General features: G+C 48.1%; 1 protein-coding gene across 2 annotated transcripts in view; it reads right to left on the minus strand.

Annotated features, from left to right (window-relative positions):
• The window catches only part of moxd1 (monooxygenase, DBH-like 1), a 147,197-nt gene that overhangs the window by 16,226 nt on the left and 109,035 nt on the right, over nt 1–21,936 (minus strand). For both annotated transcript variants that reach the window (XM_072499145.1, XM_072499144.1), the window contains 3 exons: nt 21,573–21,739; nt 18,858–19,049; nt 11,975–12,034 (listed from right to left, as the gene is read on the minus strand). In XM_072499145.1, the coding sequence (XP_072355246.1) occupies nt 11,975–12,034; nt 18,858–19,049; nt 21,573–21,739 (419 nt within the window). The remainder of the gene's footprint in view (nt 1–11,974; nt 12,035–18,857; nt 19,050–21,572; nt 21,740–21,936) is intronic.

A 21,936-nucleotide genomic window follows, 5' to 3' on the forward strand; every position in this document is an offset into this window, starting at 1 on the left:
CCCCCAAAGGATGAAAATCTGGCCAAATGTGGAATTGTGCCGTCTGTGCGCACCTGACCCAGGAGCACAAATCTGAGTGTGTAAAAAGCAACAAACATTTTTTCTAAAACAATTACATTATTAAACAGAAGTTCCCAGATTTTGCTCAGTGTCTATGCTGAATTCATTGACCTCTATTAGAATGCCACTATGAGTACTCCTGGTGGCCTCAAAATCCTTGGGACAAGATAGGGAAATTCAAGTTAGCGTTTCAACTATCTAACAGCCCCTGCTGGAAGTGCATATATATGGTTATATCAGGGTTTACTGTGATATTCACCATAATAAAATAACCAATTAGTGTTTGCAGTCAAGACTTAAAGCTGGACAGTGACCACTTGAGCAAGATGTGAGAGTAACTGCTTTGTAACTGTACCACTGCCATGAATCAGCACCTTCAGCAAAAGAGGGGTGATGGAAAAGAAAAGCTAATTGAGCAAGAAGGATTTTGTGGAAAAAGCAGGGAAGTCTTTCAATATAAATAGCCTTCCTTCATCTAAATAGCTGGATATTGTGATGATATGCGTAATGTAAGTTTGTACATAATGTTATGCACGACCTCCGACCACGAGACGGCATTGTAAACCCATCACGGCACCATGTGATCTGCGAGTTGGGAGATGATTGTGCTGGGAGATTGATGTATTTGGAGTTGTTTCACGAGAGTTGTTCAGTGTTAGCTGCTTGTTAGTTAATTTGGCCTAGTTATCTTACCACGCGGTTTGGTCTATAATAAATTATTTTAAACTATGGGACGGATTCTCCGACCCCCCGCCGGGTGGGAGAATCGCTGGGGGTCGGCGTGAATCCCGCCCCCGCCGTCCTCCCAATTCTCCCGCCCCCCCCCACAACTGGCCTGGCGTGAGTCGCCCGCCTTGGAGAATGGCGGGGTCTGGCACGACTCAATGGGCCCGGGGCTGTCCGGATTCTCCGGCCCGCAATGGGCTGAGGTCCCGCCCGTTCGATGCCGGTCTCGCCGGCGTAAATTAGAGTTGGTCCCTTACCGGCGGGACCTGGCGGCGCATGCGGGCTCCGGGGTTCTTGGGGGGTCGTGGGGGGAACTGGCCCCGGGAGGTGCCCCCACGGTGGCCTGGCCCGCGTTGGGGCCCACCGATCTGCGAGCGGGCCTGTGCCGTGGGGGCACTCTATTCCTCCCGAACCGGAGGCCGTGGTCATCCGCCATTCCCGGTACGGAAGTGAATCCCTGTGCGGATGCGCGGGTATGACGCCAGCACGCGCTGGTGCTCCCGCGTGTGCGCTGACTTGCGCCGGCCGGCGGAGGCTCTTCGGCACCGGTTGGCGTGGTGCCAGGCCCCTATCTCACCGGCCGGCGGAGCGCCAACCATTCCGGGGGGTGCCTAGCCCCTGAAGGTACGGAGGATTCTGCACCTTTGGGGCGGCCCAACGCCGGAGTGGTTCACGCCACTTCGTCCCACCGGGACCCCCCGCCCCGCCGGGACGGGAGAATCCCGCCCTACATGTCTGTAGATTATCATTCACTTCGGCCAGTCTACAGAATATGACAGATATGGTTCCATTTATTTACAGCACTTGCTCATATTCAGCTAACTCTCCAAGTGGGTGCATTGATAATGATATGGATATAGACAAGCACTTAAAAAAAATGTAAAACTTAAGATTGGAAACTTGTTTGCTGCTAATCCAGATACTTTCAAATCCATAAAGGAGTACTAATAAATCCATTACATTTGTTTAACTTCATATATAGTTGCTGCCGTTTCTGTTATAGGTCTTTATTTAAGTATCTACAAAATGAGTACACAAATTATGCAGCTAAATGTTTACAGATTTCATATCAATCAAATGTCTTTCCATAGTGTATAAAATTCAAGTTTCAATTAATATAGTTTGTGGGTTGTTGTTGCATCTTAGCTATTTTTCCTGATCTGACAGACTCAGATAGATATGAATTTGCGATCAAATATGACACAAAGGTTGCAAGCAGTCTGATGCAGCCTCCGATAGTTGCAGGGAATAAGATGGAATTGGCGACGGAGCAGTGTTTGTGCTGGGTAACAAATAAAATGGCTTCATTCGTCCCAATATTTAATTGGAGAAAATTTCTGCTCATCCAGTAAAACCAGAAACAGCTGTCATCTGAGAGGAAAGAAACAGTTAATGTTTCCTGGAAATGACTTTTTGTCAGGGCAGTTAGAGGCGTCTCTATAAGCTGTCAATATTAGTTCAGATTCTTTGATAGATCATCTTATTGGAAGGTTCATAAGAAGGACTTACAGTGATAACTTCACATAGTGGCATCCAAAAGTTGTATTTTACAGCCAGATAAGCATGTTGTGGAGCGTCAACATTCCTAACACTCATTATTTTTTTAAAATCATGATTTTTTTCCCCCTGGAATAGGATGTAGAGATAGTGTAGACACTCAAGAGTGTTCCCAAGGAGGGATCATTGGAGAGAGGTTATAGAGGGAACACCAGAGCTTGGGGCTATAAAGGCACCACCAATAGGGTACCAATTAAGATTGGGAATGCTCAACAGGCTGGAATTAGAGGAGTACTGAAATCTTAGCGCGTTCTAGGGCTGGTGAAGATTATAAAGATAGGGAGGGGCCAGGCCATAGAGGGATTTGAGAACAAGAATGAGAAATTTAAAATCATGACATTGCTTAACAGCTACTGAAGATCAGAAAGCACAAGCAGTGAAAGGAATTTAGTGCGACATAAAATATTGATTTTATGTTTCTGTGGATAGCCAGGAGACAAAAATAATGTTGACAATTGGCAGGAAGTGGTAAGAAATAGGATTTTGTAGATCGTGCTGTAATGGTACAAGCTGTTTGTTATACTTGTACACAGACTTCCCATGTGCTTTTGCACCGCAAGTTCCTGTCAGACAGCTGATATAAACAGCACGCTGCCCTCTACAGGGCATTGAGAGCCTGTATGAACAGGTACCATTTAGGTCCTTAGCGAACTAATTAAAGTATGGCTGATGTGCAGTTCGGGGTCTGAACCAGAAAATGTCAATGAAAATACTGATCTCAATACCAAGTCAGGTACAGAAGCAAAAATAAAGAGAGGGAAAGAAGAGACAGGATTAAGGAAAAGAGATGAGACAGATATAAAAGTGAAACAAATGTGTTATTTATATTTACTGGATCTCCGACAATAATCAAGCTCTGAAACAATGTCATTTATGAAAATAAATGTCAAGTCACAAGCAGGTTGGCAGTAATTAAGACATTAAGTGCATTATAAAAGACTAGTTACACTGGATTGGGCAAGATCTAACTTTTTCTGGAGAGTTTACTTTATTTTTATTAGGCATAAAGTAACTTAACATCTTCCAATATATTTGAAGGAAGAACCAGGGAGTTCTTGGAGGAATGTTGCATCTAAGCCAGCAACTTCCAGATCTTCACATTTAGTTGTATGTGTGGTCGGTGGAGGTTGATGCCTGATTTTCATGTAAATAATGGGTCCCACTGCAAAATCCTGCCCGAGTCCTTTCCATATACCTACCCTAGTCTGGAGCAGGGTAGGGCCATGGAGGAAGACTGAACAGAGCTGCAGTATTTACAGATGAAGTAAAAAGGAAAATCAAAAAGGGATCCATTTTGTATGCTCCTGAGCAGCAGAGCTTGGGAACACTCTTGAGTGACTACACTATCTCTACATCCCTACCCTATTCCAGGGGGGAAAACAAATCATGATTTTTTTAAAATAGTGAGGGTTAGGAATGTTGACGCTCCACAACATGCTTATCTGGCTGTAAAATTCAACTTTTGGATGCCACTATGTGAAGTTATCACTGTAAGTCCTTCTTATGAACCTTCCAATAAGATGATCTATCAAAGAATCTGAACTAATATTGACAGCTTATAGAGACGCCCCTAACTGCCCTGACAAAAAGTCATTTTCAGGAAACATTAACTGTTTCTTTCCTCTCAGATGACAGCTGTTTCTGGTTTTACTGGATGAGCAGAAATTTTCTCCAATTAAATATTGGGATGAATTAAGCCATTTTATTTGTTACCCAGCACAAACACTGCTCCGTCGCCAATTCCATCTTATTCCCTGCAACTATCGGAGGCTGCACCAGACTGCTTGCAACCTTTGTGTCATATTTGATCGCAAAATAAGTTTCCCACCACATAATCTACTCCATCAGTCTATTTCCACCTCCTTAACATTGCCCAACTCTGTCCTTGCTTCAGTTCCTCAGCTGCTGAATCCTCATGCCTTTGTTATCTTTCGGGCTTGAGTTTTCTAACACACACCTGGTTGGCCGCCAACATTTTATCCTCTATAAACTTGAGGTAATCCAAAACTCATGTCCGAAGTCGCACTAAATTCCTTTCACCGCTTGTGCTTTCTGATCTTCAGTCGCTGTTAAGCAATGTCGTGATTTTTAATTTCTCATTCTTGTTCTCAAATCCCTCTATGGCCTGGCCCCTCCCTATCTTTATAATTTCACCAGCCCTAGAACGCGCTAAGATTTCAGTACTCCTCTAATTCCAGCCTGTTGAGCATTCCCAATCTTAATTGGTACCCTACTGGTGGTGCCTTTAGATACCTAAGCCCCAAGCTCTGGTGTTCCCTCTATAACCTCTCTCCAATGATCCCTCCACCTCTCAACAATGTTCCCTCTAGACTTCCGGTTGCGGCGATGCGGAGCCAAGCCGCACATTTCGGCAGCTCCCGCTTTAACGGACTTTTGGGCTCTCCGGTGGAGCCCCAACAGAAATGTTTTGATTGAATCCCGTGTGGGAAGGTGAAGTAAGGTCCCCCCTTGCGTCGTATGATGGGGATTAGCGGTGGAGCGACGGAGAAAGAAGCTTTGGAGCAGCGGCAAAAACGAGGGGGAAAAACAAAGATCGAGCAGCATGGGGGCTGGACCAGCAGGAGTTCCTCAGGCGCTGCGTGGAGGAGCTTAAAAAAGAGGTGCTGGCGCCAATGCTGTTGGCGATTGAGGGGCTGAAGGAGACCCAGAAGGCCCAGGTGGTGGAGCTCCGTGAAGTGAGTGATAAATCTGATGAGAACGAGGAAGAGATCCTGGGCCTGGCGGTAAAGATGGAGGCGCACGAGGCGGTGCACAAGAGGTGGGCTGAGAGACTCGAGGTCCTGGAGAACAGGTCGAGGAGGAAGAATCTCCGGATTCTGGGTCTCCCCGAGGGAGTTGAGGGAGCTGATGCCGGGGCGTACGTGCGCACGATGCTCCATTCGCTGATGGGTGCGGAGGTCTCTCCGAGCCCCCTGGAGCTAGAAGGGCCTCACCGGGTCCTGGAGAGGAGACCCAAGGATGGCGAGCCGCCAAGGGTGATAGTGGCAAGGTTCCATTGCTTCGCGGACAAAGAGAGTGTCCTGAGATGGGCCAAGAAGGTGCGGAGCAGTAGATGGGAGAATGCGGTGATCCGAGTCTACCAGTACTGGAGTGCGGAGGTGGCAAAGAGGAGAGCTGGCTTCAACCGGGCCAAGGCGGTGCTGCATAAAAAAAGAGTGAGATTCGGAATGCTGCAGCCTGCGCGACTGTGGGTCACTTATCAGGGCCGACGACTGTGGGTCACTTATCAGGACCGACACCACTATTTCAAAACGGATGATGGATGGGGATGGGGGAAGAGTTCTTTTTTCTTTTGATGAGATAGTGGGGAATGTGGGCGTCGGTGCTGGAGGGAGGTGAGACTCGGGGATGGGGGAACTGGGATAAGGCCGCAACAGGAGCTGCGCCACAGGGGGCGGGGCTGGCTCAGGAAAGCGTGGGATTTTTCCCACGCTAGGGAGGAGGGGGGGATGGAGGAACGTAAGGAGGAGGAGAGATTCCCACACGGGGGAGATCAACGGTACGGCGGGGGAAGCCGGGGTCAGCAGAAGTCAGCTGACTCACGGAAGTAGTATGGGGGGAGCAAAAGAGCTAAATGCGGATCTAGCGGGGAGGGGGGGAGGGAAGGGGGGGATGGGGGAGGGAAGGGGGGGGAGAGAGGGGGATAATAGGGTTGCTGCTGCACTGGCCGAGGGGGAACTGAAAATGGAAGAGGTGGTCTGGGCGGGGGTTCCCCGTCTGGGGGACTGGAGGGTGCGGGAGACGCGGGCACGGGACTGGCCTAAGATAGGAGATGGCTAGTCGGCGGGGGTGGGGGGTGGGGGGGTGAGGGGGGTGGGTGGGGGGGTGGGGGGGGGGGGGCGATGGTGGGGGTAGCCCCCCAATCCGGCTGATCACGTGGAATGTGAGAGGCCTAAATGGGCCGGTTAAGAGGGCCGAGTGTTCGCGCACTTAAAGGCAGACTGAAGGCAGACGTGGTCATGCTTCAGGAGACGCATCTGAAGGTGGCAGATCAGGTCAGGTTAAGGAAGGGATGGGTAGGACAGGTGTTCCATTCGGGGCTGGATGCGAAGAATAGAGGGGTGGCAATACTGGTGGGGAAGCGGGTGTCGTTTGAGGCCAAGAACATAGCAGCGGACAATGGAGGCCGATACGTGATGGTGAGCGGTAGGTTGCAGGGGACGGGGGTAGTATTGGTAAATGTATACGCCCCAAACTGGGACGATGCTGGATTCATGAAACGGATATTGGGGCGTATTCCGGACTTGGAGGTAGGGAGCTTGATAATGGGTGGGGATTGTAACACGGTGTTGGACCCAGCATTAGATCGTTCCAGATCTAGGACGGGGAAGAGGCCGGCAGCGGCCAAGGTGCTCAGGGGGTTTATGGATCAGATGGGGCGAGTAGATCCGTGGAGATTTGCCAGGCCTTTGGCCAGAGAATTTTCTTTTTTCTCCCATGTACATAAGGCCTACTCCCGGATAGATATTTTTGTTCTGGGCAGGGCATTGATCCCGAAAGTGGAGGGAATGGAGTATTCGGCCATAGCCATTTCAGACTACGCCCTGCATTGGGTGGAGCTAGAGCTGGGGGAGGAGAGGGACCAACGCCCGTTGTGGCGGTTGGATGTGGGACTGCTGGCGGACGAGGAAGTGTGTGGGAGGGTGCAGGGATGCATCGAAAGATATCTGGAGGCCAACGACAACGGGGAGGTGCAGGTGGGAGTAGTATCGGAGGCGCTGAAGGCGGTGGTCAGAGGAGAGTTAATCTCCATCAGGGCTTATAGGGAGAAAAGAGAGGGCAGGGAAAGGGAGAGGTTAGTGGGGGAGATTTTAAAGGTGGACAGGAGATACGCAGAGGCCCCTGATGAGGGGCTACTCAGGGAGAGACGACGTCTCCAGACAGAGTTCGACCTGTTGATCACAGGGAAGGCAGAGGCAAAGTGGAGAAAGGCACAGGGGGCGATGTATGAATATGGGGAGAAGGCAAGTCGGATGCTGGCACATCAGCTCCGTAAGAGGATGGCAGCGAGGGAAATAGGTGGAGTCAAGGATGGCAGGGGAACTACGGTGCGGAGTGCTGTGAAAGTGATTGAGGCATTCAAGGCCTTTTACGAGGAGCTGTATAGGTCCCAGCCCCCAGGGGGAAAAGAGGGGATGCGACGATTCTTGGACCAACTGAGGTTCCCGAGGGTGGAGGAGCGGGAGATGGTTGGTTTAGGGGCGCCAATTGGGGTGGAGGAGCTGGTTCAAGGACTGGGGAGCATGCAGGCAGGGAAGTCCCCGGGGCCGGATGGGTTCCCGGTGGAGTTCTATAGGAAGTAGATAGACCTGTTAGCCCCGTTGCTGGTAAGGACCTTTAATGAGGCAAGGGAGGGGGGGACCCTGCCCCCGACAATGTCAGAGGCGACGATCTCTTGGATCCTGAAGCGGGATAAGGACCCCCTGCAATGCGGGTCGTATAGACCGATTTCGCTCCTCAACGTAGATGCTTAGTTGCTGGCAAAAATGTTGGCTACGAGAATTGAGGACTGTGTCCCAGGGGTGATTCACGAGGACCAGACGCGATTTGTAAAGAGTAGGCAGCTAAATACCATTGTGCGAAGGCTCCTAAATGTGATAATGATGCCATCGGTGGAGGGAGATAGTGGCAGCTATGGACGCGGAGAAGGCCTTTGACCGAGTGGAGTGGGAGTATCTCTGGGAAGTGTTGCAGATGTTTGGGTTCGGGGGAGGGGTTTATCAGTTGGGTTAAACGCCTAAAAAGAGCCCCAGTGGCGAGTGAGGTTACGAATCGGCGGAGGTCAGACTATTTTCGGCTGTATCGAGGGATGAGGCAGGGGTGCCCCCTGTCACCCTTGTTGTTTGCACTAGCAATTGAACCTTTGGCCATGGCATTAAGGGAGTCTGGGAAATGGAACGGGGTGGTCCAAGGGGAGAGGAGCATCGAGTGTCGCTGTATGCAGACGACCTGTTGCTGTTTGTGGCGGACCCAGTGGAGGGGATGGTGGAGGTCATGCAGATCCTAAGGGAGTTTGGGGACTTCTCGGGCTACAAGCTCAATGTAGGGAAGAGCGAGCTCTTTGTGGTGCATCCGGGGAAGAGGATCAGGGAAGAGGGATAGACGACCTACCGCTGAGGAGGGCGGATAGAAGCTTTCGATACTTGGGGATCCAGGTAGCTAGGAGCTGGGGGGCCCTGCACAAACTTAACTTGACGAGGCTGGTGGAGCAGATGGAGGAGGACTTTAAACGGTGGGACATGTTGCCGCTCTCGCTGGCGGGCAGGGTACAGTCGATTAAAATGGTGGTCCTTCCGAGGTTTCGTTTTGTATTTCAATGCCTTCCAATTGTGATCGCCAAGGCCTTTTTTAAGAGGGTAGGCAGGAGCATTGTGGGCTTTGTGTGCGCGAGTAAGACCCCGAGGGTAAGGAGGGGGTTCCTGGAGCGAGGTAGGGATAGAGGAGGGCTGGCGTTGCCGAATCTGGGTGGCTACTATTGGGCAGCCAATGTGACGATGATCCGTAAGTGGGTGATGGAGGGAGAGGGGGCGGCATGGAAGAGGTTGGAGATGGCGTCCTGCAAAGGAACGAGTCTGGGGGCGCTGGTGACGGCACCGCTGCCGTTCTCACCGACAAGGTACACCACGAGCCCGGTGATGGCGGCAACGCTAAGGATCTGGGGGCAGTGGAGACGGCAAGGGATGCGATGGGAGCCTCGGTGTGGACCCCGATCAGAGACAACCATCGGTTTGTCCCAGGAAGGATGGACGGGGGTTTCATAGCTGGCATAGGGCAGGGATTAAAAGAATGGGGGACCTGTTCATTGATGGGACGTTTGCGAGCTTAGGGGCGCTGGAGGAGAAGTTTGGGCTACCCCCGGGACACGCTTTCAGGTACATGCAAGTAAGGGCGTTTGTGAGGCGGCAGGTGAGGGAATTTCCGCTGCTCCCAGCACAGGGGATTCAAGACAGGGTGATTTTGGGCGTATGGGTCGGAGAGGGCAAGGTGTCGGCGATATACCAGGAGATGGAAGAGGGGGCTACCAAAAAGCTTTGGTAGAGGAGCTGAAGGGTAAATGGGAAGAGGAGCTGGGGGAGGAGATTGAGGAGGGGCTATGGGTGATGCCTAAGTAGGGTTAATTCCTCTTCCTCGTGTGCCAGGCTCAGCCTGATACAGTTTAAGGTGGTTCACAGAGCGCACAAGACGGGGGCAAGGCTGAGTAGGTTCTTTGGGGTAGAGGACAGATGTGGGAGGTGCTCAGGAAGCCCGGCGAACCATGTCCATATGTTTTGGTCATGCCCGGCACTGGAGGGGTTCTGGAGAGGAGTTGCGAGAACAGTATCTAAGGTGGTGAAAGTCCGGGTCAAGCCAAGCTGGGGGCTAGCACTATTTGGAGTAGCAGACGAGCCGGGAGTGCAGGAGGCGAAAGAGGCCGGTATTCAGGCCTTTGCGTCCCTAGTAGCCCGGCGAAGGATCTTATTATTGTGGAAGGAGGCGAAGCCCCCCCAGCGTGGAAGCCTGGATAAATGATATGGCAGGATTTATCAAGTTGGAGAGGATAAAGTTTGCCTTGAGAAGGTCTGCGCAGGGGTTCTACAGGAGGTGGCAACCGTTCCTAGACTATCTCGCGGAGGGTTAGATGAAGGTCGGACAGCAGCAGCAGCAACCCAGGGGAGGAGGGGGGGTGATATCTTTCTTGGGGGAGGGGGAGGAGGGAGGGAGGGGGAAGGTTTTTTTTTTCTGGGGGGCATTTGAGCAAGAAAATACATGAATGATCCAGAAAACTGAATTGGACGGGAGGAATCCAATGTACAAAGTTACTGTGCAGTCGTTCAAAAGATTCTGCACAGGTCACACACATTGGGCTGGATTTTCCATCCTGCGATGCCTGGATCGCGTTCCCCAATGGGACGGAGAATCAGGCATTGGGGAAAACCAGGGGAAAACCAGGATCAATGCCGATAACCGACCCAATCGCGATGCTCTGACTGGTGCCGGGAACGAGGTCCACGGCCTGATGCTCCGGACCCGGGGACCGGGAATCATGTGGGTGCGGATAACTTGTGATCTCTACCAGGGTGACCATGGAATGGTGGACCTCGTGGAGGACCAGGGGGGAGCAACTGCCCCCATAAAATAAATCCCTGTCGCGAATCTGTCCAGACAGGGGCAGTGAAAAAGTTAAAGCTGTGACACTTACCTGGAGGCTCCATTGTCCATACCTCGAAGGAGAACAGCTGTGGTCTTGTTTATACCGCGCAAATCCATTCGCTGCAAGCGATTCATAACTAGTAGTGGGCTGTAATTGACAGCTTCCACAAACCAGCTGCAGCCTTGATTCATTCATTCCCCTTCATGGATGAGTGGCTACTTACAAACATATACCACATCAAAGAGCGGTAAGTGCATTGTAGTCAGCTGCTTGATGGATTGGAATGCACTTAGTGCTTGGAATGTGTGGATGGTTGGAAGGGGGGAACTGAAGGGGGGGTGTAGGGTAGCATTTGTGTTTGCGTGGTGTGCAGGAGGTTACCATTATTCCCGTGGTGGTGGGGAGGATGCCCTTCCTCGATGAGGGGTTGGGGTTCTCCCTCAGTGAGAGGGGGGGTAGACATTCACGTTGTGAGGATGAAGGAGGGCCGCTGGACTTTGGAATCGAGGCACCTGGTCCAAATCGTGGCTGGAACCGGAGAGTGATGGGAATCTGATGCACTTGCCACTCTGAAAATTTACATTGCAAAGGATTGTAACCCGCACGCGGGCACCATTCTGAGCGCCAGTGGGGACCAGTCCCGATTCTCCGCTGGCAGGAGCACTTTGGGCGGGATTCTCCAATTGCCAATGCCAAAATCGCATTCGCCGATTGTCCGGAGAATCGTATTTTAGGCCCGAATCGGGGGTGGCGCTGTTCTACGGATGCTCCGCCCCCTCAAAAATGGATAATCGGTGAGTACGACGCATGCCGTTGGGACGTTACCTGAGGATCTCCCCCGATGCTCCGCCCCCGATGAGCCAACTTCCCGCTGGCATCGGTGGTGTGTCCTCTCAGTTTTCGGGGACCATGCGTGGCGGCTGCAGACTGTGTCCAGTGCCACCACAGTCGGGGGGGGGGGGGGACTGTTCCGCTGGCAGGGGGGGGCATCAGTGGGGCTTTGGAGGGACTGGTGGGGGGGGGGGGGGGCTAGTGGTGGCGAGTGGGGTTACAGAGTGGCCCTATCTGGCAGGCCGGGTTGACGCACGGCCGGCGCCATGTTCACTGGCGTGGCTGCCGCAGATTACTGCCGTGCGTATGCACGGCCATAGACCCGGCAATTCCCATTCCATAACTGCAGGTAAAGCCGGGGGCTTTATGTGGTGCAGTTGCTAGCCCACCACCGGGCAGAGCATTGGTGCCGGGGCGGTGCCGAATATTTGGCGGTGAGACCAGACGCTTCCTCCGGACATAGCCGCAAAATTGGAGAATCCAGCCCTTTAGTGTCAGAAATGGAGAATCCTGGCCAAGCGTATTTTCTTGTAAAATATCAAAACTGAGCATCAGCAACTTAAGTGTTTTAGTACAGCCAGAATAAACATAAACTCTTTCCAAAACAAGCAGTCGATGACATTTTTATTGAACTTTATCTTTTCTTACCCATGTCATATTGCTGCGGAACGTGGTGTTATACTGACATTCAGTCACCAAACTATCACCCTGAAAAATATTTCAAACATTTCTGTTAATAAGAAAAGCAGATGAAAAGAGCATTAACTATGTTGTACATTGGATACAATTTCACATTTATATGAAAGAAGGCTAAATATTTAAGGAAAACATCAGTTAAAAATATCACATGAATGCACAAATTGGGAGCAGGAGTAGGCCAGTCAGTTCCTCGGGCCTGTTCCAATAATAAGATCATGAGTGTTCTAATTTTAACCTCAACTTCACATTCCAGCCTACCTCCCAGCAACCTTTCGCCCCTTTGCTTATCAAGAATCTATATACTTTTGCTTCAAATATATTCAAAGACTCTGGATGGAATTCTCCCAAAGAATTGCTAAGTATGGTCACTGGCGGGAAACAAGGTGCAATTCCCATTAGGTAGATGGGCATCTTCCAGATCACAATACACCCACAATTATAAATGTTTTGAAGGGCGACGAGAGGGGCTGGGCCTACACACGTCAGCAAACCCGGCTTCACAGAGATCAGGACGCCATTTTTAATGGGTGCCTCAATGTTCAAGTGACAGTCATGGCCGCCCCCCCACCCCTCCACCCCCACCCCATCACTGGCATCAAGGCTTCAAAGTTCCCCACCCCTTACCCCCTCCCCCCCAACCTCCATCCATGGCACTGCCAAGCTGCCAGGGGACAGTGCCATAGTACTGCCATGGCATGTCTTGGATCACCTGGGGCTACAATGTCCTCTGAGCCCCACCCTGCCGTGGTCATTGCTACTGGTGGAGACAATTGCCAGGATGCTCCCGTTTGAAACAGTCAAAGCATTTAATATGCTCATCTGGTTCTCACCCAGCGAGGACAGGAACTAGATTGCGTCACCTGTAGTGAGCCAGGAACATCTTATACTTGCCCTGCGCAAACCCCATTTATTGGCTCTCCCGCTATTCTCCAGGCATAATGGGATGTGTGTAAGGCGCAACGTGGCTGGAGAATCTCCCCCTCTGCCTCACCCATCTTTTAGGAACAGAATTCCAAAGCCTCACAACCCTTTGAGAGAGAAAAAGCTTCCTCGGGTAGGATTTTCCAAGCAATCTGCCATCGGTCCCGTCGTTGTCAAAGCAGTTTCCTGTTGAATGCACCCCTCACTGCCAGGGAACCCCACCCTGAGTGCACCATGGGCAGGACCGGAAGATCCTGCTGGTGTGAACACCCAGAAAATTCAAGCCCTCACCTCTGTCTTAAATAGGCAGCCACTTATTTTTAAACAGTGGTCCCTAGTTCAAGATCCTCCCATAAAAGGAAGCATCCTTTGCAAATCCACCCTGTCAAGCCCTCTCAGGATGTTATGTGTTTCAATTAGTTGCATTGTCCGCTTCTAAACTCCAGCAGCTACAAACCTTTCCTCATAAGACAACCTGCCCATTCCAGGTGTTAGTCTAGTAAACCTTCTCTGAACTGCTTCAAATACATTTACATATTTCCTTAAATAAGAAGACCAATACTTTACATAGTTCTTCTGATCTGGTCTTACCAAAGCTTTGTATAACGGAATCTCCTACTTTTGTATTCAATTCCCCTTGCAATAAACAATAACATTCTATTAACTTTGTTATTACTTGCTGCACCTGCACAATAACCATTTGTGATTTATGCACTTGGCCACCCAGATCCCTCAGCATCTCAGAGATCGGCAATATCTCACCATTTCGATAATATGCTTATTTTTCATTCATCCTGCCAAAATGGACAACGTCACATTTTCCACATTAAGCTCCATTTATCAGACATTTGTCCACCTACCTAACCTATCTATATCCTTTTGTAGTCTCCTTATGTCCTCTTCACAACTTCCTTTCTTACCTATCTTTGTGTCATCATCAAATTTAGCAACCTGGGGCAGGATTATCCGACCCCCGCCGGATCGGAGAATTGCCGGGAGCTGGCGTGAATCCCGTCCCCGCTGGTTGCCAAATTCTCCGGCACCAGATATTTGGCGGGGGCGGGAGTCAAGCCGCGCCGGTTGGCGGGCTCCCCCGGCGATTCTCCAGCTCCAGATGGGGCGAAGTCCCGCTGCTGTCATGCCTGTCCCGCCGGCGAGAATCAAACCACCTCTCTTACCGGCGGGACTAGGTGGTGCGGGCAGGCTCCGGGGTCCTGGGGGGGGGCGCGGGGCGATCTGGCCCTGGGAGATGCCCCCACGGTGGCCTGGTCCGTGATCGGGGCCCATCGATCAGCGGGTGGGCCTGTGCTGTGGGGGCACTCTTTTCCCTGCGCTTTGGCCACAGCCTCCGCGATGGCCGATGCATAAGAGACACCCCCCCTGTGCATGCGCCGGGCTGATGTCAGTGGCCGCTGACGCTCCCGTGCATGCACGGACTTCCGCCGCCCGGCAAAGTCCTTTCGGCCCCGGCTTGCGTGGCGCCAACGGCCTTCCACGCCAGCCGGTGGAGTGGAAACCACTCCGGTGCGGGCCTAGCCCCTCAAGGTGAGTGCTTGGCCCCTAAAGGTGTGGAGACTGCAGCACCTTTGGGGCGGCCCGACGCCGGAGTGGTTCACGTCACTCCATCCCGCCGGGACCCCCCGACCCGCCGGGTAGGGGAGAATCCCGGCCCATATCTTTATCCAAATCATCTATATAAATTGTAAAGAGTTGAGACCCCAACACTGATCCCTGTGGCAAATCGCTCATCATTCCTGCCCATCAGAAAATGTCTCATTTAGACCTACTCCTGTTAACTAGCCAATCTTCGAACTATGCCAACATCTTACCCATACACCATGAACCTTTATTTTTCACAATAACCTTTGACGTGGCACCTTAGTTCTTTCAAAGAACTCCAATAAATTGGTTAAACATGAATTCCCTTTCACAAAACCATTTTGACTCTTGCCTGATTATTTTGAATTGATCAAAAATTAAAAGACAATTAAAAGCTGATTCACATGCTGAATTGGATATTCCTGCCGTCTGCAGAATTTGTGTATCAGCTATGTTGACTATGGGGGAGGATTCTCCGATCATTCGCTAGTGGTGGAATTCTCTACTCCAGTTGGCAGTGCACCCCCCCCCCCCCACCCCCCACCCCCCATCAACCCTCTGCCCGTGGGTTTTCTGGCATACTGGCGTGGCTTCAATAGGAAACCCCATTGACAAGCGATGGCAGTGGAGAATCCTGTCGTCAGCAAATGACGTGCCAAAATTCTCCATCCTCACTAGGAGCAGTAGCAGGACAGACTCTCAACAGAGAATCCAGGCCTATGACTATCCTGTTATTTTGGGGTGTATTTTTCCAGTCTTGTACAGGCAACTTTGGACACTGGGGGAGGGTACGTGATATGTTCCTGCCTTTGTGCACTTTTCCCAAATGCAGCTCTCAGCAGCAACAGCTAATCACCTGGCACTGGCGCCTAACCAATGGGTAATTAGTCCCTATTCTGGCAATGGATTGAATATTTTTTCTAATGGCACATGGATCCCTTTTGTGACAGAACCCTGGCAAAGCAGTGGAGACAGTAGGAAGTGCAAGATACAAAACAATTAAAGTTTTTGTTAATTTGCCAGCATACACTACAATACTCAGGCCTTCCCAGGCAGAAGGCATACCATAGCAGCTGCTTCATGGGGAATAATGTGTCCATTAATGTTGTACCTGCTACATACAACAACAGCCACTGCCGTCTTGTTGAAGGTGCCTCCATGGTGCTGATCCACCCCCTGCTGATCCTGCTGCCAGCCCCTCAGGAGAGCCGACACTGCAAGGGCAGTTACTGGCTCTATCCGTGGGACGTGCTGAATGGATCTCCCAACCCTAGAGCTCTGCCACGTTCCCCAATTGGACAGGGCACCCGGAGGTGGCATCTTAATCACCTATGATCGTGCCATGGCTAGATCTGGATTCCTGGCCTGCAAATAAGACTGACATTGGATTGGAAACACTCACTCGAGAAGAAATAGTCATAAAAACTGCTCAGTTTGGCTGGTTGGTTTTGTAATACTTGTTGATCAGGGAATGGTGAATAATAGTTTTGAAAATAATTGAGAAAATTGATCGCTCAGTTTCTTCATTGCTACGATCACTACCCTTTGTGCTTATAGAATGTACCCGCGATAGTTTCATGGAACAGTATGTAATAGACCCTACGAGGGAACATGCAGTCCTTGACCTTGTCCTGTGTAATGAGACAGGATTGATTAATGATCTCATAGTTAGGGATCCTCTTGGAAGGAGCAATCACAATATGGTGGAATTTAAAATACAGATGGAGGGTGAGAAGGTTAAAATAAAACACTAGTGTTTAGTACTTATACAAAGGAGATTACAAGAGGATGAGAGAAGAGCTGGCTAAGGTAGATTGGGAGCAAAGACTTTATGGGGAAACAGTTGAGGAACAGTGGAGAACCTTCCAAGCGATTTTTCACAGTGCTCAGCAAAAGTTTATACCAACAAAAAGGAAGGACGGTAGAAAGAGGGAAAATCGACCGTGGATATCTAAGGAAATAAGGGAGAGTATCAAATTGTAGGAAAAAGCATACAAAGTGGCAAAGATTAATGGGAGACTAGAGGACTGGGAAATCTTTAGGGGGCAACAGAAAGCTACTAAAAAAGCTATAAAGAAGAGTAAGATAGATTATGAGAGTAAACTTGCTCAGAATATAAAAACAGATAGTAAAAGTTTCTACAAATATATAAAACAAAAAAGAGTGGCTAAGGTACATTTTGGTCCTTCAGAGGATGTGAAGGGAGATTTAATAATGGGAGATGAGGAAATGGCTGAGGAACTGAACAGGTTTTTTGGATCGGTCTTCATAGTGGAATACACAAATAACATGCCAGTGACTGATGGAAATGAGGCTATGACAGGTGAGGACCTTGAGACGATTGTTATCACTAAGGAGGTCGTGATGGGCAAGCTAATGTGGCTAAGGGTAGACCAGTTTCCTCGCCCTGATGGAATGCATCCCAGGGTACTAAAAGAGATGGCTAAGGAAATTGCAAATGCTCTAGTAATAATTTACCAAAATTCACTAGACTCTGGGGTGGTCCCGGCAGATTGGAAATTAGCAAACATGACACCACTGTTTAAAAAAGGAGGTAGGCAGAAAGCGTGTAATTATAGGTCAGGTAGCTTAACTTCAGTAGTAGGGAAGATGCTGGAATCTATCATCAAGGAAGAAATAGCGAGGCATCTGGATTGAAATTATCCCATTGGGCAGATGCAGCATGGGTTCATAAAGGGCAGGTCATGCCTAACTAATTTAGTGGAATTTTTTGAGGACATTACCAGTGCGGTTGACAACGGGGAGCTAATGGATGTGGTATATCTGGATTTCCAGAAAGCTTTTGACAAGGTGCCACACAAAAGGTTGCTGCATAAGGTAATGATGCACGGCGTTAAGGGTAAAGTAGTAGCATTGATAGAGGATTGGTTAATTAATAGAAAGCAAAGAGTGGGGATTAATGGGTGTTTCTCTGGTTGGCAATCAGTAGCTAGTGGTGTCCCTCAGGGATCAGTGTTGGGCCCACAATTGTTCACAATTTACATAGATGACTTGGAGTTGGGGACCAAGTGCAATGTGTCCAAGTTTTCAGATGACACTAAGATGAGTGGTAAAGCAAAAAGTGCAGAGGACTCTGAAAGTCTACAGAGGGATTTGGATAGTTTCAGTGAATGGGCTAGGGTCTGGCAAATGGAATACAATGTTGACAAATGTGAGGTTATCCATTTTGGTGGGAATAACAGCAAAAGGGATTATTATTTAAATAAAATATTAAAATATGCTGCTGTGCAAAGGGACCTGGGTGTCCTAGTGTATGAGTCACAAAAAGTTGGTTTACACGTGCAACAGGTGGTTAAGAAGGTGAATGGAGCTTTGTCCTTCATTGCTAGAGAGATGGAGTTTAAGACTAGGGAGGTTCTGCTGCAATTGTATAAGGTGTTAGTGAGGCCACACCTGAAATATTGTGTTCAGTTTTGATCTCCTTACCTGAGACGTACTGGCGCTGGAGGGTGTGCAGAGGAGATTCAGTAGGTTAATCCCAGAGTTGAGGGGGTTGGAATACGAGGAGAGTTTGAGTAGACTGGGACTGTATTCATTGGAATTTAGAAGGATGTGGGGCGATCTTATAGAAACATATAAAATTTTAAAGGGAATAAATACCATATATACGGGCAGATTGTTTCCACTGGCGGGTGAAAGCAGAACTAGGGGGCATAGCCTCAAAATAAGGGTAAGTAGATTTAGGACTGAGTTTAGGAGGAACCTCTTCACCCAAAAGGTTGTGAATCTATGGAATTCCTTGCCCAGTGAAGCAGTAGAGGCTCCTTCATTAAATGTTTTCAAGCTAAAGATAGATAGTTTTTTGAATAAAGGAATAAAGGATTATGGTGTTGGGGTGGGAAAGTGGAGCTGAGTCCACAAAAGATCAGCCATGATCTCATTGAATGGTGGAGCAGGCTCGAGGGGCCAGATGGCCTACTCCTGCTCCTAGTTCTTATGTTCTTATATATTTTTAGTCAGATTTTTGAGAATGTCTCAGATAACGGCTTATTTGCACCAGTCACTAATCTTTGCCTCATGGATATGTGATGAATATGCATGCAGTGATGCTCTGCATTATAAAAATTCTGAGGCTACACTTTCTGCTATGGTGCCTTAGGTGTGATGTGATAGATGTGCTCTGGACCTGATACTTGCTGCCTTCAAATTAAGAGCCACCTACTTGTAAGGTTAATTAATTCACATTAATTGCTATTTTATTTCATCATAAATATGTTAAAAACTTTAATTTTCACTTCATTGCTACATAAAACAAGCTTTCAAAGCAAAAGATTTTTTTAAAATCCCATACCGGCAGAAGAACTCTTTCCTCTTTCAAATAGCGGAATTCTTGAAAATTAAAGTCAAATTCATCATCATGTGCAAGAAGAGGTTGCTCTACATCATTCCTGAAATGTCTTATTCTCAGGGCTCGCCCTGCAAGATGTGAATGGAGAAGAACAGCAAATACATGGATTCCAGATGCTTTTTCCTGAGACAAGGCCTGTGTGACAAAAAATGTTTGTAATCTATGAGGAAAGTACTAAAATCAGAGATAGCTGTTCTAAAGAAGATTCATATCCGACGTGGAACTTTGGGCAAGATTCTCCGTTTGGGAGACTATGGGCTATATTCTCCGATTTTGAGGCCGGAACATGTATCCAGTCTTACGACCAAAAAGTCAGCGCCGCCCCCGGACCGATGCTCCTCCTGGTGGGGGGCTAGCAGCCGCGCCACATTTACCAGTGGATAGGGATGGATAATTGTGGCGACATGCAGCGATCGCGCCATACAACATGGCGCCTGCCGCGCACGGACCCAGCCTGCCAGATAGTGCCCCCTGTAACCCACCTTGTCACCCCGGGACCACCCCCACCAGTCCCCCCAGCCCATGTCAAAGCCCCACCGTCCAGCGGAACGGCTCCCCCCCCACCCACCCCCAACACCCCCAATTGTGGCGGTTCTGGATACAGTCCGCAGTCGCCACGTGATGTCCCTGAAACTTGTGAGCACACGTGTCCCATACCATCGGGAAGTCGGTGAATCGGGGGCAGAGCATCAGGGGAGGGCCGTCCCAATGGTACGTGGCAGACTTAGCATCAAAACGGATTCTCTGGCCAATCGACGAATGCGATTTCGGCGTCGACAATCGGAGAATCCTGCCCTACGTTCCCCCTCAGGGGAAACTGTTAAGTGTTTCCAGCATTATTTCAGTTTTCCAGCATCTGCAGTATTTTACTTTTATGTATCAATGATACCTGGAATTTTTCTTTACCCTCTGAATTCACAAAAAGACTGAAGTTGTTATTAGGTAAACCATGGGTGAGTTTTCAAATACTTCAGGTACCTTTTTCCTCTCTTGCACTTCATGTATAACAGAAGTGCGGCAGGCTAAAAGTGTACGCAATACACTTGTATTTTTGTAATACCACTAGACATTATCAATGGCATTATTCCTGATGAGTCAGAAGATAAACTATTTTATAACAAGAGGAGTAGTCACATATTAGCCTCATTAATTTGTGACATTAAGTAAATCAAATTCCAGCATTAATTAAATCAAATTTCAATTAATAACATGGTATTATTTTATTTGTCTTTTCACATCATCGAATGTTGACATCAATGGCAAGTCCAACATTTATTTATAAGGTGGTGGTGAGCTTCTACCACTGTGTTGCCAGGTGCACACACAATGCTACTTGGTAGGTAATTCCATGCAATGAGGGAACGGCAGTATATTTCCAAGTCAGGATGGTCTGTGTCCTGGAAGATAACTTGGAGATAGTCGTGTTCCAGCTGGGCACTTCCCTTGTTACACCTGTGTCCAGGTGGAGGAGGTTGTGAATTTGGAAGGTAGTTGAATTGGGACCTTGGCGGGTTGCTGCATTACATCTTGAAAATGCTACACAGTGCTGCCTTTGTGGGTTGATGGTAGAGGGGATGAATGTTTACAATGGTGCTTTGGGAATGACATTTCATTATTCTCTGAAAAGTATAAATGAGTGACTTTATTACGCCCATGTATTTAAACAAACATTTGATAAGATGAGGCCTGAGACTAAACAACAAGCTGAAACCTGACAGCAGGCTTCTGGGAATCGTTGAGCCTTTCAAAGAAAATCTTAAATCAAGAAATTGATTCACTTTAACTTGGTTTAAAATTATAATGTGAACTTACTTTTCAACTAACAAAAAACTTGATTGACAAAAAGTTATTCAAAATAATTTTAATTGACTCAAGTGGTTCATCATGATGGGGAAAATTGATATGCTTAGAGTTCTCCCATTAGGATATTTTGATATAGCTTTTCTATTATAAAATTACAGAAAAGCAAGTAAAATTAATCTGCACAGAAAGTGTACACCATTTTAACAAGATTGTTAATAAATATAGATAGATATGGAAAGTGTGATTGTTAGAATAATTAAAAACATTAAAATTTATTTTACCAGATATTTGTAGCTGCCAGATATTTGTATCTGGCTGCCAGATATTTGTAGCTATATTTTTTACGGTACTCGAGATCCCTTCAGCTATCAATATAAATGCTTTTGAGCTGCCAACATTTCTGTTTCAGATGTCACAATCATGTGGCATTTTGTAAAACTTAGCAAAATTAAAATATTTGTCGCAATAAAAAGATAAAAGCAATACATTGACCTAACCACAAGAAGCTTATTAAGTTTTAAATTCATTTGTATGATCAGATGGATTAAATTTAGGTGTGTGAAATCCTCATCGCAGCACAATAAATTCTAGAACCAGTACTGTGCAGAGCAAAAAATAATTGATACCAACATAGTTTCACAAATAGAATTTTGGCATGCTAAACTGTAACTTCTCTCTGACTGATGCTGAAGTTGTTACACAAGGACAGTTGCCCTGCATCTCACAATTCAGTCCTTTCCTTATCATTCATTACAATGGAAGCAATCTCATAATAAAAATCAACATAAAGCCAGACTCCATTTTATTTAACAGATCCGGAAAAAGGGAGTTCTTGGGAGACAATATTGAGCTTACCTCCTGCAGGCATTCCATGCTGCAATGACCTTGTGAAATATAGCTTGACATATCAGGTGGTATCATATGGTAAAGACTGACCCAAACGCCAGTTTCAATAACTCCAGCATCATATTTCCTCAACACAGGTGTATAGAGCAACTTTAAACCAGAGCTATCTACATATCCTACAGAAATAAACAGTTAAGTGGAAAAATCAGAAACCAAAATTTGATTTTTTTTTTTCAATTGATGAGTCATAATGAACAAAAGGTAAAATTGAAATCTTTCACAGCTACACTTTGTTTCTTAGATAAGCTTCCTCTTGTTTATATTTGTTTAATACACAGTGCGGTCAATATGGTTACAAAAGTGGTGTAAAAAT

Source organism: Scyliorhinus torazame, chromosome 4, assembly GCF_047496885.1.
Source record: "Scyliorhinus torazame isolate Kashiwa2021f chromosome 4, sScyTor2.1, whole genome shotgun sequence".
NCBI classification, from domain to species: Eukaryota; Metazoa; Chordata; class Chondrichthyes; order Carcharhiniformes; family Scyliorhinidae; genus Scyliorhinus; species Scyliorhinus torazame.